The following is a 24,610-nucleotide window of genomic DNA, read 5'->3' as shown; positions in this document are numbered from 1 at the left end:
CGGACTGTACGCGGCTTGTTCTGGATGTTACACCAAGGTGAAAAAAGAGAGATACAAATACTGGATATCAAAAAAGAGCTCAAACTGACTGGCAGAGGTTCAGCGATGTTCCCGTGAACACCTGCTGTAGTGCACATTCACAAGAAATATTTTACGCACACAAAATATACATTCGATCAAAAACTTTCTTTTCTTCCGTGGACTAAAAACGTCTCAACGAGAGGGGGAAAAAAAAACTTTACCTCACGACAGCACTTTGTTTTTCTACGTTTATCGTCCTTTTTTTTTTTTGTTTCCTTCTGTGGATCTTTGGGGGTTCAGTCTCAGTGAGTCTCTTACAGTCCGTTCACTAAGTCGGTGTCCATCACGGTGGGATCGGGACTCATGTAGTCCACCGATCCGTCCACCGACAGCGCTGCATCTCTGGTTTCCAGGGACCACTGCTCCGGGTGGATGTACCTGTGAGGGAAGACGTCCTTAACGACCAGTTCAACACTCACAGCCTTCCATCTTTCATTTCATTTTCTTTTCTACCTTATTTCTTTCTTCCTCTCTTCGTCCTAATTTTCCTCTCCCCACTCTTTTCTTCCTCATTCTCTCATCCTTCCTCACATCCATCCCAATTTATTTTCCTCGAATCTGCAAACCCTTTCTTCCTACATTCCTCTCTCCTCCCTCATTTCCTATATTTCTTTCCTTTCCTTCATCTGTCTTTTTCTGTTTATCTTCTCTCCTGTTACTTCTCCTCTCTTCTTTTCCCTCAGTTTTTCCTTCATACCTCCTTTTCTTTCCAACCTTACAACTGTCCGCCCTCATTTCCTTCCTTTCAACTTTGATTCCATCTTTTCTAGCTTCTTTCATTCTTTCCCTCCGACCTGCAACTTTTTCCTTTTCTTCTTTCTTTACTTTTCTCTCCTCCATTCCTCCATCTTTATTTTTCATCTCTCTGCTCCCGTCTTTCCTTACAACCATCCTCCCTCTTTTTTTACCTCCTCACATCCACTATCATTTCTTTTCTTTGCAACTTTTCTCCTCATCTTCTCAGATTCCTTCTTTCCCCAAACACATCCTCCCTCCTTTCTTTACTTAATTTTGTCCTTATTATCCTTTTATTTACTCTCTTCAACTGATCTGTTAGCATGAAACGATCCAAAACTCTTGATATGATCAGATTTTCTTTACCCCGTACCAAAACTAAACTCCTGTCCACTGCATCACTTCACATTTAAATCCAGTAGAACTCTTTAATTCTTGGTGATAAACTGGATCTTTGATGGTTTGATTGATCACTGTCACTTACTGGTTGCTGTCCATGTGAGTCATCTCTAAACTCTGGAAGTGAGGCGAGGACTGGAGGGTTAGAGCCTGCAGGTGTCCGTCCAGTATCGGGGCCTCGGCGGGCCCACGTGGAGGCACGGCGGTGTGGTCAGCCGCGGCCTGGTCCGAGCCCGGCTGCAGGTGAGACGGAGCTTGCGGGTACTGGTGCTGGTCGGGGAACGTCTCGGAGGTCGGGGAGGACGACGCCTGACTGCCGCTGGTGGTGGTGTTGGCGTCCAACATCTCCAGGAGGAGGTCGTAGACCAGCACCACGTTCTTCCTCTTCATGGTGGACAGGTGGTCCATGCCCTTGTTGCTGTGGACGGACGGAGGACGAGCGTGAACAGAGTTTAACTCAACACATGAACATTATCGTCTCTGTGCGTTTGTGTTTTAAATGTCTGCGTATGTGTGTGTTTTCCATCCTCTCCTCTGGATTCTGCTGCAGTCGCACTGTTCTGCTCTGGTTCTGGCTGTACCTGACGTGGCGGATGTGGGAAAGCAGCATGGTGAGGTGTCCCAGGCGCAGAGTCTGCTGCTGGGTCGTCAGGCCCAGTTTGGAAATGGCCCAGACCAGAGCATCGATCACCGAGTCGAGCAGACGCAGCAGCTTGTTCCTGCTCTCCAGCTCCTCGGCCGTCTCAGGGGAGTTCGTACACAGATCTGCAACACGGAGCACGGACACATGTTGACAGGAGAGTCACATCAGAGGTGGATGAAGTTCTGGGTAGATATTGATCTTCTGTTAATTACTGTATGTAATCAATGACGGCTGCTTTAGATGAAGGTAGTAATCACTCAAGACTTGCAGAACTTCTTTTAAGATTTTAGTTAAAAGTGAATTTACTCTCTGGAAAAAACAAAAGATTCATCCTCTGAGAATCATAAATTTGCTCAGTAAAAAAAAAAAAGAAAAGGGTTTTTCAAATGATGAGAAAAGTTTTGAGCAACATCAACGTTTCTCCATGTTTTTCTAATCTGTGAATGTTTTGCAGGACAGTGATCGATCCCTTCCTCAGTCTGATCTAAATTATTTTCTCTGTTGTGTTTTTGTGAGAACTGGTGGATTTTTTTTTTTTTTTTTTTTTTGCAAGGATAATGTTTCTTAAGTTTCTTAATTTTTTTTTCCATCTGTGAAAAACCGAAATGGAAAAATACATTTTCAGTAGAACTCTTTTTCTCCCTCCAAAAAATACAGGAATTTATTAATATGTTTTTTTTTTATATGTGTGAAAGAGTTTAAAAAAAACAGTTTGGCAGGAAGAGACTCATTTTTCTACATTTCTTTTTGCAACGCATTAAATCATGAAAAATGGCAAAATGTTTTTTCAAAACACAAATTAAAAAATTTCTCCTGACAACGTAATTTCTTATATTAGACCGTCGACACCACTTTTACATATCTGGCCACTCAGCTCATCGTCGACCACTTCTGGCATCGTGATGGACGTTCCGGATCAAACACTAGGGGGCAGCGCTCAGGACGAGCTGCAGGTCAAGCCTGTCCGCCCAGCACCAGAACAGTGGACCCGGCTGAGCAGTTACGCCACCACGCTCCCTCTGTCATAATACATAAATCCTGAAATCCCTCCCTGTTTGACTTTTCAGTCTCGATTTCACTTCTTTCACAATTTGTTCCTTTTTTGAGCCCAGCTGCAGCCGAGCAGAGTCAACAGAGGGAACAGAGTCTGGCAGAGGACCCTGAGAGTGTGTGTGTGTGTGTGTGTGTGTGTGTTAACTTTTGTTAAACTCTGCAAGGCCGTGCTGAGAGGTCGATCACCTCAATGAAACCTGTACAGTGTACGACCGCCGAGAAGAGGTTAAATAACAAAAGCTGCGGGGCCAATAAAAGTCCATCTGCACGGGTCGTTACATCCAAAATCTTTCTTCAAACAAGCTGCAAGTTCTGCCAATCCGACTTCTGTGGGAGGATTCACCTCCGTGTTCAATGGAACCACAGCCAAGAGAGCAGTGAAGTGTAACACTGGAGTCAAACACTGACTGTAAATCAACGAGACACGAGAAACACCCAGAGACTCCAGATCCACTGACGCCGTCGGATCTCTAACCCAGGACATATTCTGATGTTTTAATCAGAGCTGTATGAAAATAAAGAAAGGTAGCAGTGAAAACTGGAAAACGGAGTTCAATCTTTTTCTAGAAAAACAATTATGTTCGTCAGGCTGAAACTGTATTTTTACGTGAGGACATTCCTGTAAAAGTGATCAGATAGTTTAACATTTGTTCAATTTACTTAGAATTTAAATTAAACATGTTTCAGTTCAAACTTTACAAACACAGCTAGCTACAGTCGTTGTTAAAAAAAGTTTCGATTCAAGTAAGATTCAGTTCAAGCTAACATATTAGCACGTGCAAAGTTCTGTGTGTTTCTGCAGTGCATCAAACTCTTCTTATTCTCCTCTTTAGTAACATATCGAGTCCAAAACTCAGTTTTATATCAGTGAATGGAGAATTAAACAACCTTCAATTGATGGTGCTGCAAAATAGACTCCTCATTTCACAGCAGCTGCCATCTTTCCTCAACACTGGAGTTACTTGCTGTGTCTCAGTTCAGGGTCTGCATCCTTCAGAGGAGCATCTGAAGGCCAATTACGTCACAACGCCACGTGAAGGCTGTCCCAATCTGAAGGCTCCTCCAGATGCTCCTTCTTCTCCCTGTTTCTGGAGGATGCACCGCTACGATCCTTCGTGGCCTCACATATCCCAGGATTCTTTGCACGCCCGTAAAAGACGAAAGAAAGAGAGAAACAGGCGACATCGCGTGACGTAGATCGTCACTTTCGCGGACCTGCGCTGCAGAAATCGTGACGTAAGGGTAAAACATCTGGTGACGCAACCAGGAAATGCTCCAAAGGCTAGACAGTCACATTTAAAGGGATATTCCGGTGTAAATTTAATCCATGGTCTAACACACCGTGAAACTGTGTTAGACTCCCTCTCGAGAGATCAAGTTAGCAGACCGCTAGCTAACGGAGTTTTAGCATCCTCAGAAACGACCGCACGACAACAATACACTGCAGTAAATGGATCCAAATATAAAACCACCATCAAAAAGCCACAGATAATGCTCAGAACAGCACCAAACTTCAGCAACATTAGAAACAGGGTCCCAGCACATATTTCGGGGCATCAAACATTTGATATCATTGCTGTATTTGTCGGAATAGATAAACAAATCTCACCACCCGAGAAGCCTTCCTTGTTGTGGGGAAGCCCTGTGAGTCGATTACCGAGTGCAGTAGAGTTCTGCAGCTCAATGATGATCATTACTGCGGGACTCTACTGCACTCGGTAATCGACTCACATGGCTGACGAGGTTAACAAGGTCTCTCTGAAGGACTCGACCTTCGAAGACCACAAAGGCCGAGTCCTTCAGAGGACGCAGACCCTGAACTGAGACACGGTGACTGAGATGGCAGCTGTTTGACTGACAGCTGATGAGTGACGAGCGACCTACTCTCTCCTGAGCCGCTTACAAACCAGCATCCAGATGAATGATGCATCATGTAGCCAATGCTTCATCATCGTTTTGCAGTAGGATAATAAAAAAACCTTGAAACAGTTCCAGATTAAAGGTTAAGTAACCACAATAAATCACTGAACAACAAACACCCCCTGCTGCTCTGATTGGACGATGGCTGCGGTCCGTCTGCGTCTGTTACACTCACAGGAGTTGAGGAGGATCATGGCCTTCAGACAGACGTACTCCTCCCTCTGAAGCTTCAGCTCACGAAACCGAGACGTGGCCGCCAGCAGCATGTCGAAAATCTCCATGATGCCCTCCACACACTGTCCCTCCTCCCTGCAGAGACAAAGAGAGAGAGAATAATCAGCAGCACATGACTCAAGCAGCTCATGAAGCCAATGAATACATATTTTGATTTGGGGGGAAATGAAATAATAAAGAACAAAACAAGAGAAATAGAAGACAGAAGTGGAGATAAAGAAGAACAGACGGAGGAAGAAGAGACAAAAAAACAAGATGGAGGTAAAGGCATGAAGTGAAAGACAAAGAGGAAGAGGAGGAGAGAGGAACATTACATTCATCGGACGGCTTTGGTTTCTCTTCAGATGCAGGTTTTGAGTTTTTAATAACCTTCCTGTCCGGTGGAAACCTTGACATCCACACAACCATGTACACCCAACTACGTCAGACGTGGTCGTTGAGACGCCGTATATCAAGCAGGAAGCGGAATAAACTTCCCTTCCAAGGCCGAAGAGTCCCCGCAAATTCAATCAAGCCTAATCCAATATCAGATAAAACATATTTAAATCTGCTGGAACCAGATTTTACCAGACACCTAAACACGCCAGATTTATTAAATCAAGATCCCTGAGACATGAACAAGTTTGTTGAGAAACGATCCAAAAGTTAACGGGGTTCTGTTCTGGACCGAGACCCGGCCTCCATCCGAGTTACCTGGAAATCTGTCGGGTAGTTTTTGTGTAAATCTGCCGACAAACTGACAGACAGACAGAAAACAAGCTCCTCTGGTGGAGGTTAAAAAAAAACGCTTCCCAAATGTTGACTGAAGGTTTCACGAGCATCATTCCTTGATTATCTCCTGACTATAAATAAAGGTTGACTGATTGAATCATGTCATAAATTGGAGATGTGAGGCGTTGGTTTTAAAGCAGGTTATCACAGCGGCACGAGAATCCAAACACTTTAAACACTTCGCCTCGACTCGCTCCACCTTCCTGTTGGCAGGTGTGTTATCAAACACCTGATAACACTGCAGCTTATTAATTCACACTGAGAGCGAACTAACAGACAACATGGACCCCAGAGTTTTGGAAATGCTGCGAGTTTGATATTAAAAATGCACCAAAGATGCAGAATAAACATACGTTACCGCTGTGAAGATAATTTATGCGGTGACCTGAGGATGAACTTCCTCACACGTGTTCCCAAAACGATTTCCTACGTGTTGATTAGCTTCAAAAACATCCACTATGGTCCCGTTTGCACCTTCGATTCGACAATCTTTGATTTTGAGACTCCAACAACCAACGGCTTCCAGCCAGGCGACTCTCACTGTGGAAACTTCTCTCTACAAACCTGTTTAATCCTCTGAGTCCTTCATGAGTCAAAGTGATTTAATTAGTCGAAACAGGGAAGGTGACGGATGTGTGAGAGGGAGAATGAAAGGAGATCCGCGGGGCAGAAAGAGTCGACGACAGAGAGGAGATTAGAAAACGGGTCTGCTCTCTGGCTTTGTTCGAGTCTTTTGTCGGGATGGATTTGCATCCAGGATGTTTTCCTGCGGCGTCCAAGGAGAAACGACTCCACGGAGGAAAATACGGCCGTGTTGTGGAAACACATCAAGGTTAACTCAAAGCCTGTAGTGATCGTTTCTGTGGCAGTGAGGGGAAGAAGGTCGAACACTGAACTCAACCTACCAGCGGCGGATGAAAGAGACTCTATCATCCTCATTTAAATTTGTATCGTCATTTCTGCCACTAGGGGGCTCCTGATCAAAACAAAACTCTGGATCCGGAGCCGATTACCGACGGGAGGAGAGCTCCAAGATTTATGTTGAAATGCATTGTTACATCGACTGAACTTATGGATCTCTCTGGGATGGAACACTGTTGGACACATTTGGGATAAAGCAAGAACAAAACATTTGTCGTTTTTAAAAATTTGACATACCGTAAATGACCAAATAATATCCGGGTTTCAATCAACCGCAGGGTCCCTTTAAACGCCGGGTGCAGGTGTATATTTTGGTCAATAACTGCCGGTTCCAAATAAACGCAGAGTCTAATTTATTCTTTTTAAAATCAAGGAAGAAGACGTGACCACTGACACTGCACGTTTTTCTTCTTCACCTTTTTCACGTATCGTGCTGCTTCCTGTCAGTCAGCAAAAAATAAAAAGTACGACTTGAAATTTAAACTCTGTCGTAAAATATGCAGAGGAAAACTCGGGAGAAGCAGCTGCTAGACGTTTCTCTGAGAAACTGAGCTTCAGCGTCTGTCTGAGGAAGACAGCAACAGGGCCAGGCTGCCTGCTGGAGGGAGGAAGAAGGCGAGCGAGGAGCCTGAGATAAACATGCGGGGATGAGATATCAGCAAACGGGCACGCCACGAGAGAGAGTCCCGCAAAATGATCAGGACGATGGAGAAACAAATGTCTGCCACCGTGAGTGACAGCAGAGATGAGGAGTTTGCAGCGAGTGCTGGTCGGCTGAATCGTTTCCTCCGCCGCAACAACTTCACTTGCAGAAGACGCACAACTGGTCTGTTAAGTGATTGAAACAAATAATATCTATAATATATTATATCTTTAAACTTTGTCTTGGATTGAGCAGAGAGCCCGAGGGTCCAAAATGGAGTAAAGCTACCGTTACGGACTACTGCTAGCATGTTCGGCCAAAAAGAAAGTTACTTCGCTAATTATTAATCCCGTCACCAAGTCAAGTCTCCAGCAGTGCTAATCAACACGGTTCATTAGATCTAATTTTTCTACATTTTGCACAGCTGAAATCCTCTGAGAACCTCTTTCACCATTTTTTCTACATGTCCGTAAGAGAGAAGTAAGATTTGTAAAAGCCTGATGTCGTCTGTACATGTTTGACATGTGAATACACACTGTGGCCAATGATCTGAACTCGACATCGCCTCACTGCACACCAGAATGAACACACATTGCTTCAACGTTCATTAACTACGGCCACTGCAGAAAAATTACAGCGGAGAGTTTACTGCGGTTCACCAGAGAGAGCCGAGCTGCCGGTGAAGCGGCAGCCTAATCACAGCCAGCCTACCGGGAACACAAAGGGTGAAGTGAGGTGCCAGAAACCGCCGACTGTTGTGTGGCCGAAGGTGAAGGTCGGCGTGGAAGGGAACAGCGTGTGATAAAAGAAATCTGGCAAGAAAATGAGGCGGCGGTGCAGAGATATATCTGCAGTGAACCCGGCTGATATCTTTTTACTGTTCAAGGCCTGATTGGACTCCCTGTTTATTGTGTGATGTCAACTCGTCAGCAGTGTAACAATGTGGGAGGATTACACTGTAACCACCAACACATATGCAGGCTGCACACGGGACCGACTCGCACAGTTCTGGAGAATTAAGCACCGTGAAATCTAAAATACAGGCTGCAGCCTTCAGCTACTATTAGACACAGAACTTTTAATCTTTCCTCAAACATAATCAGAATGTGTTGGAAATTAATGCACATTATTCTCTTGTTAACACACATGAGGAGTTATGACAAGAGTCGTCCAGCACGCTCACCTGTTGAGCTTGAAGTCCGGAGAGAAGATGAGTTTTCCAGGATGATCCACGGACCTCCACATCAGGCCCAACATCAGGATCTCCAGCCAGCAGCACTTCAGCAGGTGGATCTGATCTGCCAGACTCAACTCTACGAAGCCTGAGGACACACAGAGATGTTAGGAAACACCACAAAGAGCTCACATCCAGATTCTCCATCATCCGCCTCGATTCAAGAGCATTTTTAATAGATGGCAGATGTTCAAACTGGACGTTAAACAAATTTACAACATTATTCTTAAACGCCACATTTTCTTTTCTTCGCTGTGGCCTTTTAACAGCCTCTGTGCACCAACACTGGATCAACAGAACCAAAGACTGGACACAGAACCAGCAGACGGACAAACACTCGTACACAATGCGTTGTGTTTCCCGTGTGACTTTGTGTCCGAACGTCCCAGAATTCACACAGCTGTGCCGGGGAGGCGCAAGATTCATTTGAACTCAGTAACAACATGTTTATCAGACTGAAGCTTCGGTGCAGCAGACAAAGGCTGCTTTCATCCGGACTCTGTGGTTCTGTCTGATCTCAGGTGGTTTAGTATCAGTATTAGAAGTCCAAAGATCTCCCTACATTTCACACAAGACAAAACCACATAACTCTCTCTGATTGTCCGTAAAAAAAAACCCAAATCTCAAAAAGCACGACTACAGAGAATAACTCTGTAACGATGACATCATCGCTGTCAGAGGCCCGGAGCACCTCGCTCACCTGTCGGCGCTTCTATGAAGCAGACAAAGCACTCTCATTTTTACTTCCGTCAAAAAAACTGTGAAAATGTGTCTTTATTCAAAAAAAAAACGGGGACTCTTTGTGATCCCGTCACATTAACACCTCTCCCGGGGAGTTACCTGCTGGGCTGAACACTGGCTGAGAGGAGGAGAGCGAAGGAGGAAAGAAAAAGGACAGGAGGCGTCAGGAAGAAAGAAAATGAGAGGAAGAGGCATTAAACCAGGAGCGGGACGCTGAGATCAGCCCGTCAGGAAAGATGAAAGTCACTAATCACAGCCTGTATATTAAGATATGAAAGAGTAATGATTAATTTGAGCGCCTGTTCTCCGTCTCTCCACGCAGCCGTTATCTCATTTGTTTGTTTATTTAACCATCATGGAACTGGCGGCGAGGCTGCGGCGAGGATGTGTTTACTGTTCCCTCGCTTTGTTTTTACCTTTATCACCTGCAGGGGGTTTTAAGACTTCCACACACGAAGGCAAACTGTTCCCACTGACCCAGAGTTGTCATGAGCGAATGTTTACCCTGACCTTAACCTGCGAACGGCTCTTTTACTCGACGAGCAGAACGTCCCAAAGTCTCATTTTGATTACATGTAAACTGGACTAAAATTAGAAGTTCACGTCTACTTTACTGATGGACAGAAACACAGCAACCGTCAACAAAGACGAGTTAAAATTCTCTGTTTTTATATCAACATGGAATACAAACAGGATGCAGGTGAGGAAGCTGGCCTGACAGGTGTGTAACCAGTTCTGTGATGTATTTTGCTGTGAGTTACAGTTAGCGATGTAGCATCTAGCCTCCCCTTGTATAGGAATCCGTGATAAATAAATAGCTCAAGACTTAAAGGGATATTCCGGTGTAAGTTTGATCCATGGTCTAACACACCGTGAAACTGTGTTAGACTCCCTCTCGAGAGATCAAGTTAGCAGACCGCTAATTTACGGAGTTTTATCAACCTCAGAAACGACCGCACGACAACAATACACTGCAGTAAATGGATCCAAATATTTTCTACTGAAAAGCTGACTAAATTTACCACTCTTCTGCAGCAGCTTCCTGTTGACGGGAAGTCCCGACGAGTCGATTACCGAGTGCAGTAGAGTTCCGCGGCTCATGGATGAAAATGTATGATTATGACTCCATGGAAAAGCAATCAAAGTTCATATGTGTCTTACCTGCCAGTTTATAACAGTTATTATCGAGAGCGGACAGGGAAAAGAACAGAATTGAGCATTTCTAACCGCACTCGGTAATCGTCGCGTCGGGACTTCCCCGACCCGGAAGCTGATGGAGGAGAGTTGAAATCTGTTTTTAGCTTCACAATAGAAATCCAGCTAAGCTAGCGGAGGTTAGATGCCCCGGACTATGTGCTGAAACCCTATTTGTACTGTTGCTGAAGTTTGGTGCTGTTCTGAGCATTATTTGTGGCTTTTTGGTGGCGGTTTATATTTGGATCCATTTACTGCAGTGTATTGTTGTCGTGCGGTCGTTTCTGAGGTTGATAAAACTCCGTAAATTAGCGGTCTGCTAACTTGATCTCTCGAGAGGGAGTCTAACACAGTTTCACGGTGATTTAGACCATGGATTAAACTTACACCGGAATATCCCTTTAAATGAAGCCATTAATTAATATATAAGGTGAAAAATGAGAAAGACACAACAATGTCTGGTTTGTCCATTCTGGGCTACTGTAGAAATGTTTTTATATTCAGACACAAGAACAAATAATCAGTGATCAGAACAGCAGTCGATCTCACCAGGTATCTTTTTGGCCCAGCTGATCATGAGGACCAGTTCCTTGTCGGCCAGGTTGGTGAGTGACATCATCATGCTGGACTCGGTGAAGGGTTTGTTCATGTCCTCCATGAGGTAGATCTCCGGGGGCTCGGCCTCCATGATGCGGGAGATGAACTCCTCCGGGCTCATGGCCGAGTGGTGAACGCGTTTGGCCTGAGGGAGCGGGGTGAGAGGAGCCTCCAGGTGGAGGTGCCGCTGGCCCCGAGAACCCAGTCCCACCCGGACCAAACCTCTGCCCGTGGGGTCCCGAGCCTGGAGTCCACCGCGGCGGTGTCGGGCTCCTCGATAGCTGCAGCGTTCGCGCCTTACACCTGGTGGATCAGGACAGGTCGTTTTTTATTTATTGTTTCAAAATAAAATCGAATGCTCCCCGTCAATATAGAGCACCTTAAATGAAACATAGAAAGATTGAAACATGTTTTCTGATCAGGACCTCATTCTTAATAAACAGTGGGATCAAAATTTCCTGGAAGTCTCTGCAGGCGTAATTGCTCCCTTCAAAATAAAGGTCGAGCGCCACTTAACAAATCTGTGAGGAACAGTTATTTGCAGATTTTCCATTTTAAATGAGCACTGGAGTTTTTGCCTCGAGTGGTTTTTAAAATACAGTCTGAGCCGAGCGACTGTTCTGTTACAGCTCGCAAACGTTACAGGAATAGTTTGGTCAGAATTTCAAGAGTTAGATGAGAAGATTGATACCTCTGTCCTCTTATACAGCCAGGAGATGGTTAGCTTAGCTTAGCATAAAGACTGGAAGCAAAGGGAAACAGCTAGCCTGGCGTGATCGTGCAGGGAGGTTTCAACTTTGTGCACAAATAAAACAAACAAGTTCTTTAAAGCACCCAAAAATCACAGTAAAACCTAAAGTTAAAATGTTACTTAAGAACTTAAATAAAACAGCACGCCTGAAATCTGGACGATAAACTGTGTTTCTGTGATTCCCATCCTGCGTTTTCAGAAGTCTCTCTGTTTTTTATGCCATAATGAGCTCACAGCTAACACTTGTGACCTTCTCTCTCTAAGTGCTTGAACTTTTGAGCCGCACAAAGACGACAGAATGTCAAAGTAACGTCCAATTATTACGAAAGGCGAGCACCTACCACACTTCATCATGCCCACTTCGTAGCATTTACGTAAGCGGCAGGCCTGGCAGCTTTTACGCCGGTTCTTGTCGATAGTGCATTGATTTGTGGCGGGGCAGATGTAGTCATTGTGTCCTGAGGGAGGAGGAAAAGAAAGACATGCTGCACAATTCTGTTGATGGATGAGGAGAAGGACTAAATGGAGAGCAATCACGGACAGAAGGACAGACCTTGGATGCTCCTTTTGAAAAAGGCCTTGCAGCCCTCGCAGGACCACACGCCGTAGTGGTACCCCGAGGCGTAGTCGTGGCACACGGCGCAGAAGTGCATGTCGGCTTTCTCCACCGCCGAGGAACACGAGGAGGAGTTCGCGCCTTCCCCTCTCTCGTCTGATCTCTTCCCCGGCAGCTTGTTACAGCTGATGACGCCGCTGCAGGAAGAAACACAGACGGCGTGAACGAGGGACGACTTGACATTTGGAATTTTAGCCCGTCATTCACCCGTCGTTAGTCCCTCAACAGGTTCTCTTTTTGTTCAAAGACTCTCCACAATTACATTTCAGTCGACTGGAAAATTGCGTCGGGAAACGTCGCAGCCTTCATCATTTGAACATAATGGGTGTATGAATCTGCAGCATGACCAGCGAAGTTATGACTGTCATCGAGTGATAGTCGATCAGAGATAAAAGACCGCAAGTGGAACTACAACATGTGTCATCACGTGGTTCAACCTCGCAGCTCCGACTCGCAGATCCACTACACAGTGTGCCACAGACCTGGTGATGCTTTAGAGGTCAGCGTGTGAGGGAAGTGGTTTGTTTTGCAGAGTAAAAGCATGAAACAACTCAGTACAGGTGTGTCTACGTAGCTCAGTTGGTGGAGCGAACACCGGATCATGTACAGACGGCTGCTCGTCTATTAAAGACGAGGGAATTACACATTTACAGCTTATAAAAGACTCTACGGGGAAACATTGTTCTGCTCTGGGCTGTCAAGTCCGTAAGCACATAATAGAAGAAATTACTCCAGATTTCTGCGAGGGGAATTGTAATTCATCTGCACAATCCTAATGTGAAGCCATTTTACTTTTGCCAAAAACCCGTTTGATGAAAGTCATGAGACAAAGCCTCGAGCGAGTCATTTAAAGGCAGAGCAATTTCCAGTTTCAAAGACAATTTCCCCTCGAGCTCCTGCGTCCAGCTTCCCTGGCACTCAGCACCTTCTTTTTTAAAAACTGTATTAGTGAAGTTATTTCCATCCACGCACCAGTCTCAGTGCACCTACCTGCTGGTGGTGACAGCGTGGGCTTTGGGCTCCAGCCAGGGTGCGTGTGGGCTGGGTTCGTTGTAGACGTGAGGCTGAGGGCACTGCAGAGTCAGTGAGGGCATGCTGGGGTGGTTGTGGGAGGGCCAGAAGGCTGACGGGCTGATGGAGGGGCACAGATAAGATGGGCTGTCGGTGACGGGCTGCCTGGCGTAGCTCAGCACCGACTGGCTGTAAAAGTTCAGGGGTCCGTGGCCGTGGTTGTACTCGTGGCTGCTGTCCGCGTACGGAGACGGGATGCAGACGGTGTGGCTGTCCATGCCCAGCGGAGGGCTGTAGGCGGCGGGGAGCTGTCTCGGGGAGCTCGGCCTCTCCGAGGGTTTGCTGGAGTCGACCTCCTGGAGCTGAAGCAGTGAGTGAGAATCCAGCTCGGGGGACGCGGCCATGTCAGGGGGATCGACTGTCGGCAGGGAGGCTGGATGTGATGACGCACCGGGTTCCTCTATTGCATATTCTAGTGCTGACAGGTCCTGTGGCAGAGGGGGAGAAACACTGGTTAAACTGGTGATATTCAAATAAAACAACCCACCACTTAGCACCGTGCTACCATCAGTCGAGAGGTCCACGAAGAAAAGCTTTCAGTGCCGTTCTTTACTCTTCTTTCAACACAATGGACTCTCTAGTTCTGATATAAATGCCAATGTTGTTTTAAGATGAACATTCGCCTCCATCCCTGGTCGTCACGCCTGTAGCTGCCACTAGTTCCCCATTGGACGCTGATTGGTTGAACCACTGTGGTTTGGCGCTTAGCTTGAAATATTCCAGAAGGGCAGACGGATTTGTGAGATGAAATCCAGATGCCCCATCGCCTTTAACACATCAGCATGTTAGCACCGTCACTGTGAGAGTGAGAGCATGCTGATGTTAGCAAGCATTTCTAGTTCTCTGAAGAAAAGGATTATGTGGCAAAAGCATATTTAAAGTTACACCACGATGTCCTGATCCATTTTTTCCAGGCTTGATTAAAGTTGCTGTCACTTAATAATACATAGGTGTAGATTTTTAATATCTGGCTCTGTGTAAACATGGTGGCAAAACCTTTAAGAGCAGATTTAAGAGCTTTCTTCCTCAATAACGCATAAAAAAAGTTCCCTTTCTCTTTCTGTTGGAGGCAGATGCAAACCTTTACCGAGATGTTTTATGAACACATTGAGATAATGCATCTGTTCCTGGACATGATGAACTCAAGTTTATCTTCAAAACAGACAGATGCACATAAGTCCATTTTATTACTGCTTCAGCTCAGTTCTGTCTGCACCAGCCTCTCTGCCAACATTCAGCTGTTGTGACTGTTGTTCAGTTGACCGGGAGTGAACGGGGATCCTCCTATCGACGGTGATGGTGCTTTTGTTCAAGGGCACTCAAAAGTCCACGTGAAAACAAAAGATAATGGGATGTTTTCTTTACTCACTGACTCACAGTTAGAGAGCTAACTGAGATCCTGCCGCTGCACGTGTGGACAAGACCTGACAAAAAAACCACACACACATTTAAGGATCTTTCCCATCTGCAAGAACTGTTCCCGGAGGAGTAAAGTGCATTCAATCGTTTAGTCAAATTAAATGCTTATCTCAATTTCCCAGAGCTAAACATGACTTATGACTCTTGACTCAACCAAGAGTCCAAAAGCCAAAGACCCTCCGAAAGAAATGCAGCAAATCTTTAAGTTAAAGTTTGGACACGTTGAACCAAACAGCACAGAAGATTTCAGTTTCAAGATTTCTCTTATCAGATCATCCTTAAAGCCAATTCCTTCAAAGGCATTCCAGAGATATGGGACAGACACGAGGTCACGATGACCCTTTGAGAACCTTTGACCACCAAAACATAAAATCTGGATATAAAGTGGATATTCGTGCCAAATTTGAAGAAATTCCCTGCAGGCATTCCTGAGATATCGCGTGAACGAAAAATGAAATGCACCGAATGAAAAACCGACGACGACAAAAATCGTTTGCTTCGTTGTTCAGAACACCCGAACACACTCAGCAGACATTTCAGTTATTTTCATGTCTGTCCTATGAACTCACTTACTGAACGCTTGTTGAAGCGAATATAAAGAACAAAGGATGATGAGCCCAACAACCAAACAACCAAACCAACACTTCTCTTCACCTGAGAGCAAAACGATAAACCAATTAAAAATCTATCCTCAACTAACCAGGTAAGACAAGAGGCCCCAAAATGTAGCAGATAAAAACATTTCACATAACCAAATAAGACTTAAACACAAGTATTGATTGCTGGAAACGAATTATTCTTTGTGCAGTTTTAAAAATGTCTACCGTCACTTTCCCGCACAGCGCTGAAGCAAAGAGCTCAGATACTGTTGTTCCGAAGCTTTCAGGAGCTGCGAGGCGGCTGCAGAGTGGACGCGAGACGTCATGCCAAACAGTCGCAAGGTCAGTCGAATCAACAGTCAACATGTGTGTCACACATGTCAGGTCAAAGTGGCCTGGAGCATAACAATGCAGCCTTACCTGTTCACTCTGCAGCCTCATATCAGTCTTTTATAGGACGCTGACCTTGTGTCTATTTTTTCACGGTGTCCTACAAGTGCTGCGGTCACGTGGCGGCGGCGTCCATAAAACCAGCTGGAACATTTTGCTAATCACGACGAATTACAGATAAAAGATGCACAATGCTTTTTATTAACCTAGTGACCTATTTATAAGTCATCCAACATGTGTTGATGTTAAATATCCCAGCTTGTACTGTAAACTCAGGTGTCACGCGACACGTTCCAGCAGCTATTTTGAGGGCAGCGTCTGTCCGCCTGTCTGACAGTGTTCAGTTGAGTTCAAACTCAAAACAAATACGGGACGACATCACCAGAAGAACCGGGAATCGCTGCTAACTCTAGCCGCCGTTAGCTTGTTAGCTAGCCGTGCAGCTAGCAGTCCTGACTGGAGCTTTAGACTGGGACGTGCCGAGGCTAGCTGTTTAGCATGCTAACTTCAATAGATTTGTCTTCAACGTGACACATCACACAATCAACCGTTATTTCTCCGCATTCCCTCGATAATTTTAGTTAAAAAAAAAAAAAGTTTTCCGCTAAAAGTCTTATATGTTGCACCTTTAAAAGGGAAGTGACAATATAGCAGGATAAAACCTCCTCGTATAACGATCACGCAAGGATATCTTGGGTTTACTCGCACTCTGTTTCCGCTGTCAGAGCTAAATCTGACAACACAAGTATCAACACAGCAGAAAGGTTGACACTCCTACAAAGACCGTCTGTGTGTCAGGAAATTAAAGCCGTTACGGAGAATAAACACAGGATGCATAATAATAGAAACAATCGAAATAAAACTAATTGCCGACATTCTGGTTGACATTTCACGCCAGATTCTCGGAATTCATCGGCGTCTGTGATTGCTCCGGAAAAAAAGTTAAAGAGTTAAAAACAAATCGAAAAGGCGTGAAAGAGATTGAAGAGATTGAATGGCTCACTTACTTCCTCAGGCTGTGTGGCTCAACAGTTTGGCTTTTACTCAATCTACGGTATAAAAAAAAAGGTTGTTTTGTCGGGACGTGTGTGCTGAAGTTTGAGCTTTGGACAGACGGGTGTTCATGGCAGCCTTCCATGGTAAACCACCAGGCAGGCAACACAGGGTCAAAGGACAATGTCTTAATGCAACTCTTTTATTCCAATGAATCATTCACATGCTCCCACTGATCTGAAGGGAAACTATGCTGATTTTTAACCAGCTTCATACTCTCCACAATGTTTCCTGCACCCAGAACTGAAGCATCGCTGGAAGAGCACCTCCACCTGCAGAGTGCAGAAGTGGGATTGAGATCCTGTGACCATGCAGCAGGGCTTTGACTCCGAACTTTGTTATTCGAATATAATTACAATATTTACAAAAATAAAGACATTTGAACGAATATTAGGCAGCCATTAATATTTAAACGTGTTATGGGAATTATTTTTTGTAAATGTGTTTGCTTGTGAACGTTGTTTTCAATTCAGATTCCGAGGTTTTTTCACACCCGGTGAAGTTGTGAATCGCGAGCTCATTAGCAAGGCTATTATTGGTCATCTGGGCTCCTGTAGGTGACGTTAGCGTCCTGGTTAGCGCCTATTTTGTATACCAGAACAATGGCCGCGCCAAAGCCTACAAGTCACCCCCCCTCGTGGCCCAATTGTTGAAAAATGTGCGCTAAAGTGCCCTCTTGAGAACCAAAACGCTCGCTAACGTGGCCTCTTAGGAGCCAAAAAAGCGTGCCAAACTGCCCCATTGGCTGGTTAAAACATGATAAACTGCCCTGTTGGAAGCAAAAACACGTGCTAAAGTGCCCTCTTGGGAGCCAAAACATGCGCTAAAGTGCCCTTCTTTTCGCCCCTGCCCTTTAAAAACTCTGTGCACGCCACTGCTGAAAAGCAACGTGTGGAGCTACTTTGAGTTCCCAAAGGAACAGGGAAAAATCACGACTAAGGACAAAGTGATATGTAAAATATGTACGACCAAACTCACATACAACGCGACGACCAGCAACTTGAGAGCCCGCCTGTCAACACTACATCCCGGCAAGCTGGAAGAGGAGGAGCGGTCTGAGCTAAAGTCAACACCACAACGCTGTCTTCACCTCTCATGTGGCAACAGTTTTAAAAGAAAAGACGACCTCTCCATCGCTGAGATGTCTTTAAATGAACGACGTCAACCGTCTTGCTTTCTTTCTAATCTTCCTAATTTCTAACGACCCAAAACTGTCTACAAGATAAAATCTAAAAGCATGAACTTCTCTTAAACCTGACCAACAAAGGAGCGAAGAAGGAGACGTGTTCATGAGACAAGTCAGTCACAAAGTTCGTCTGGCTGTACGGCTGATTAATATAAAACAGTTTGGCAGGTTCGCTGGTGAGCAGGAGGTCGAGAGGTTGAGCATCAGCGCCCATCTGAAATATAAAATGCTTCACATGTCCGAATTGCACCAAACTCGACGCTGCACTTCCGTCCGTCCACATCGACAAGCGTGCCGAGTGTGAAGAAGATCGGAGGAACGGTTCTCCAGATTTGTGATGAACAAACCAACAGACAGACGGAGATTCTTTGCTTTACATGTGACTGCTCATATAGGTTTAAAATAAAATAACATTGGCAAATAATTAACTGAACTCAAGTGTGATCAATAATTGATTTGCTGTTTTGTCTTCCTCAGAATCATCTTTGGGTTTTAGACAAAACTCTTCAGCTCGGGCTCCTTTTTACGATTTTGATCTGGACAAGAAAAATAAATCATAAATGTTCGATTGTTAGAAGTTACTCAGTTATTTAGCAGATGAATTTCAACATCCGGTTCAACCGTGTTAATAAACTGGGTCTCTGCTTTGATTCATGAGTGAATAGCAATTAAAGAAAAGCCTGGAGCGCCCTGCAGCGTCCAGTCAAAGAGAGACCGTCCTCCCTGTTCACACTGAAAAATGTGCTTTCATCTCATAATAACGGATCTCACATGAAGGGAGCATTTCTCATAACCACAGATGAAGCTCAGTCGTGTCACACTGGACAGAAGACGAGGTCAAAGTGTGGTCGCCTTCACCAACACAAAAACATATCTGTTCCAACTCATCCATCTCTGAGAGCGCGGATCTCTGTCGGGCTGTAACAAAGCTCGTGTCAGCAACACGACATATCATGAGCGAGTCCCGTGAAAAACCAGACGGGGAACATGAATGAACGTCCGCTTCCGCAGGCCGGTGTATCAAAAAGCTGTTTATTTCTGCTGGATAAAGGAGCGAGAAGCCCCTCGTCCCCCTCAGAACGAGGCTCCCAGCCAGCAGCACATACCGGAACACAAAGACCCCCAGCGAAACCATTAGCCGGACTAAATCCCTCCATTCTCTCAGCTTCACAAAGCCGACAAGGAGCTGCTGGATGAGGGGAGTCGTGGGGAAGTGACTGGGCGGACAGATTACATGGGAGCTGGACGGAGCTGCTCCTGGCAGCTCCTCGGGAAATCGACAGGCTGATTACAGCGTCGGGGCTGTGGAGTGATTATCGCTGTCACTGCTGCTGCTGCTGCTCCATCTACCTGTCAGACAGGTGTGGCCCGTCTCCCGTAGTGATGCACTCCAAAAATAACACCACCATCCCTCGCTGTGTCATTTTGAGCCTTTTTATTCCCTCGGTGTGATAAATCAAGCTATTTTTACACCGTTTATTAGAGTCAAACTAACACATAATACTTTGAAAATGTCTAATAATGAAACTACCGGAGAAAATGGAGAAGCAGTTGAGTTAAAACAACACGGGTTGACTGTTTAGCCGGTTAAATGACTGAAGTCAGCTGCAAAGGAGGAAGTCAGGTGAGGCAGATTAAAGAAAGAGAGTTCAGGGATGATTGGTGAGTCAAACACAGAACTTCAACCCAAAACAGGAGAAAGGAAACCTGTAAGTCATTTATCTTAACAATTCATTTAAACCCAGATGATGATCTTCACCAAAACATAACCGAGCAGTTTTGGTCAATTATTGTGTGATTCATTTACAGACAGACAAGTCCAAACAAGTCCAAACAAGTCCAAACATTCAACCTGCTGCAGCGTCATTGATTGGGACACCTTTGACCTTTGACCCTGAGACCTGCAGCCTGCATGCGTGTGATGGATGTTCCCAACAGGAATCAATACAGCGGTCCGTTCTACGTGATATTCACAAATTCACAAAGAAGTTGCCAGTTCTGGTGTCGTTTCAGCTCTTTAGACGTCAAGAAGTCAAGATTAAACATGCAAAATTCCTGAGATTGGCTCCCAACAGTCTCCACCGGGCCGTGTGGCCGGACCTGATCGCTCCAGTGTTTCCATCAGCTGCGTCACAGGAGCTGAGGTCTATTTTTGATGGGAGTGGATCACAGCGGCGTCACTTTGCATCTGGTCAACGCTCAACATAAAACACTGCAGCCAGTAATATTAACAAATAACACAAACACACAGACAAATGACTAAAAGGATTTAACCACGAAGCTACTGAACCACAGCAGAAGCACAAAAATCACACACAAATGATGAAATAAACACAATCTGAGCCAGTCAGCGACATCAGACACACATGAAACTCTCCCAGAGGGACGCCAAGTTGCGCGGAGGACGGAAAACCAAACAGCGGCGAACACGCCAAGTCACGAAGACGTTCCGGGTGGAATCAAGCGGTGAGAGTTTCACAGCAGCTGCTGACATTTAGACTAATGAAGCTTTATGTTGAATGTCACGTCAGGTATCTTTCTCTGCAGCAACACAAGCTGAGTTCAGACGGAGGAGATCGACATGCGAGGTGTGAGACTCCCTGAACACACCCGCCGCCTGCAGCGAGCAGACCCGCTGCAGCGCTGCCTTCAGCTCACCGCGGCCGTGTTTTAGTTACGCTCTGTTCTCGGGTATCTCTGGCTGTGGACGACCTGTGGATGGAGCGGGGGAGCTATCAGGAACTGCTGAGCGCGGTGACCTTGGAGAGGTTTCGGCGCCGGCCGGTGGAATGCTTTCTTAACGTGGGCGAAACCCCCCAGAGAACAGGAGGGGGGGATGTGCTAAGAGTTCTTATTTTTGGTACTGACAGGACTTCCCTCCATCCTCCCCTCCACACACACACACACTGACTCCCCCACAGCTCAGTTATTCGCGAGTGGAAGAGGAATCTGGTATTTACAGCAACAGCCAGATTATTATTACACAACGAGCAGACTCAAGGCTGTGGGGAGGAGGTTGAAAGGCGGACATCCTCGCCGGGGCCTGAAAAAACAGGAGCAGATAGGGTCGGTTCTGTTGATGTGATAAAATAATCATCAGCTGCGTCGGAGAGATTAGAGCGGCCACCGAACGTCCCTCAGAGGAGAGCTGCAGTAACACCGTGATGATAAACTGTGGAGGACGGCCGAGTTCACCGAGAGACGCAAAATGAAAACACATTAAAACTTCTCTAGACACGTCAACGCTGCAGGAATCTGACAGGAATATTAACTTGAGTTCTCGTGAGGAGATCGGACCTGACAGATCTGATCGGACCGGATCAGGGCCCGCTGTTGTGTGTTATATCTTGGATGCATATCAGTCGCAGAGAACAATGATGGAGCGGCTGCAGGGGCGGTGAATCTTGGAGGAAACTGTCATCCTAGTTTGGGCTTCGAGCTAAGAGGAATTCTCACATCCATTTATTCCAGTTGGGTTATTTGTTTGCAGGAAAGTCCTTAAATAAAAACATTCTAAAGGTGAAACTGTGTCTTCAGATCCTTTCATGAAAAACACTGACAGAAAATACTCTTTGTGGCGCCAAGAGACCGAGCTTCGTTTCTCTCTGGCGGACAGTCGGTTGCGTCGGAGCATGTTCACATCACGATACAGCAGTTCTGTGATACAGCTGATGTTTTCTGCTGAAACATCGATAAATACTGAATATTAGAAACAGTTTCCATTCTCATTGCAGCCTCTCCTCCCGCCTCGTTCAGGAGTAAATCAACCTGGATGCTGTCGTGCTGAACACACAGGACACGAGCATCGATATATTCATCTTTTTATAAAAATCTCAAACTTCACGTCCTCGCTATCGTGTCCGATTGTCCCGGTGGCATCGAATATCGATATTTTCGAGGAACTGTATCAAAGTGACGACAGCCTACATCACCACATCTGCAGTCTGTGATGAAACAATGAAGTAAAAAAAAGAATTAAGTCACTTTTTACTGCCTCTTTATCACTCGATGTGGTGCCGTATCGTTATTTTGTCCAACCCCTTATCCAAGAGAGACTGAAACTCAGCACAGATAATTCTGATACATGCCAATACTCAGCAGGGTGATAAAAACTTAAAGTTAACATGTTTTATTGTGTCTGGACTCTTCTCCTCCTCTGAGACTCTGGAGAAGATGCAGCCATATAAAGGAAAGAGGGGCGTCTCCAGACAAACTGACTGTACCAGCAAACACTCTCCTCTCCTCTCCTCTCCACTTCTTTCATCACAGTCATGTTGGACAAATGTCACATGTAATCAAATCCTACCAGAAAGCTCCAGAACAGACACCACATGGACTCTGCAGTGAGACTCTTAACATTTAACCTTCCAGCTCTGGTCGCTCTGCACTGAACTCCCAAGATATCCCATTTTTAAAACACTGGGATCACACGCACCTGACGTGCAGCCGTGAGAGGAACGAGTCTCTGTCGCCTTAAACACAGTAAACGTCAGTGAGTTGATCATCATGCTGACAGGAAACTAACATCACATTAAGTCAGCGGTCAACTCGAAGCTGCAGAAACCAGCTGGTTCCCCTAAAAAACACACTTTAAAAGGTGTGACTGCGAGCTGCACCTGTCAGCCTGCAGACCTTCGCTCTGTTACGCACCGCGGTCTGAAACTCCTTCTCCGCCTCTCCTGGTGCCAAAGTTAGAAAACGAAGTGTGACAAACCTGTCCGTCGGTCCAGGTGGTGATCAGATCAGAGCAGAGAGCCGAGCTGCTGCTTTCAGGAGTTTTGTTGCTTTTTAAGCGCCTCCTTCACCTCCGCTGCTGCTGCTGCTGCTGCGGGAGCGACGCGTCACACGAAAACACGAACCGTGACGCGCAGAAGTGAAACTACACACGGACATCACATCACACGCGTTATTCCTCCAACAGCTCCTTCATTCCTGGCGTGGTGTTAACGCTCCCCTGCTTCATCCCCTCTGCAGTCCCTCAGCCTGCAGGTTTAAGGTTTGGCCGACTTGGAGACGTCAGTGGCCCCGCCTGTTCTGGAGAGCTGCCCGGCGGCGCTGCGCTGCGCACAGGAGGAGGCTCCAGAACTTTACTCAAACATGCAGGAAAAACCCCAGAAATCAGATGTTTTATGTTCGTTTTGCTTCATTAAATGTTTCTCATAAATTACTCATGAAATAAAAAAGTGGCTGTTGTCATCAGACTCCAAACTTTCTGTGTGCTTCTCCTCTGCAGCCTTCAGCGCTCACAGTTAATGATTAAAAGAGCCAGAGCGCCATAAAACAGAACGGGAGGCCGAGTTGGTTCCGCTCGCACGATCTGGACCCACCGAGGCAATTTATGCTCTCAACTATAAAAACTGCAGTAAAATATAAAACAAAGAGCTGAACAGACACGTTTCCTCCTGCAGCTGCCTGATTTCATCCCGGACATCTTTTCTCCTCTGAAGCTGAGTCGCTGAAGTCAGTTTAGATAAATTACACTCACTGATGTTCAGATGAAGAAGACAGTTCAACATCTGGATCATCTGGATCCAAACCTGTTGTTTCTTTAACCACCAGGGCCGGATTAACCCTCCAGGTGACCCGGGGCAGATAAGAGTTTTGGGCTCCAAACACCTGTTTCCTTCACTCCTTTATGTGTTTACGAGTCCAGTTTTATTGGGTAAAATGCAACATGTGTGCCTAAAACACAATAAAAGCATTACAAATAGACTCTAAAGTGTCAACCCGCTTCACATCTACAGAAAACACAGAGTACGATGAGAGTTTATTCATCCATTTAGTCTCTAACGGAGACGGTGCCAGAGAATTCCTGCCCCGCGGCAGACAGAATCGCACAGTTCAGGTCAGTTTATAGAGCAATTTAGTGGAGCGTTGACTTTACAAGATGAACACGAGGCCTCGGAGCGTCTGGAGGACGAGACGGTCGTGCTCGTGGTGAGTTTGTGAACTGCTGCCTCATCGAGAGGACGAACCGCAGGGAGGTGAAACAGGAAGTAACGCACGTGCTGATGTTTTATTTAATCTTGTGCACGTGAAGTTTTAATCAGTAACAGAGCAGGAACCCTAAATCTTCCACTTCCACGTCTTTTTTCATGTGCTTTTATTTTGACAGTTTTGTAATTAACACCAGCTTCCTGCATCCTACCTCTCACACACACACACACACACACACACTCTGATAACTGCTCAGCGCTCATTTGCCAGTAAATTGCTTAATTTGCCGACTAACTAATTAAAATGCACCATAATTAATTCACGCTATTAGTCCGTTTGTTTGAGTGCATTAAGTTTGTATTTTAACAGCAGGAAGACGTGAACAGAACAAACCTCCACAGCGAGGTGGTTCTGACCGGCGT

At 45.7% G+C, this 24,610-nt stretch overlaps 1 protein-coding gene across 1 annotated transcript; it reads right to left on the bottom strand.

The window, feature by feature from the left end:
• Positions 1-279: 279 nt before the first annotated feature.
• Positions 280-23,236, bottom strand: LOC115597332 (estrogen receptor beta). The gene is made up of 10 exons (XM_030443160.1): positions 22,966-23,236; positions 13,524-14,032; positions 12,471-12,670; positions 12,259-12,375; positions 11,119-11,469; positions 8,584-8,722; positions 5,007-5,140; positions 1,797-1,980; positions 1,301-1,633; positions 280-459 (listed from the first exon to the last, which is right to left on the bottom strand). The coding sequence occupies exons 2-10, from the start codon at positions 13,946-13,948 to the stop codon at positions 336-338; spliced, it is 2,007 nt and encodes a 668-aa protein (XP_030299020.1). The 5' UTR covers positions 13,949-14,032; positions 22,966-23,236; the 3' UTR covers positions 280-335.
• Positions 23,237-24,610: the final 1,374 nt, after the last annotated feature.

Source organism: Sparus aurata, chromosome 16 (genome assembly GCF_900880675.1).
Source record: "Sparus aurata chromosome 16, fSpaAur1.1, whole genome shotgun sequence".
Taxonomy (NCBI): domain Eukaryota; kingdom Metazoa; phylum Chordata; class Actinopteri; order Spariformes; family Sparidae; genus Sparus; species Sparus aurata.
This window is presented reverse-complemented; position numbering and strand designations above follow the sequence as displayed.

Coding starts and splice junctions, on each gene's coding strand:
- LOC115597332 (XM_030443160.1), bottom strand. CDS start 13,948: ATGGCCGCGTCCCCCGAGCTGGATTCTCACTCACTGCTTCAGCTCCAG. Junction 12,671..13,523: donor CACGCTGTCACCACCAGCAG/GTAGGTGCACTG, acceptor TTCTTCCTGCAG/CGGCGTCATCAGCTGTAACA. Junction 11,470..12,258: donor AGTGGGCATGATGAAGTGTG/GTAGGTGCTCGC, acceptor CTGATCCACCAG/GTGTAAGGCGCGAACGCTGC.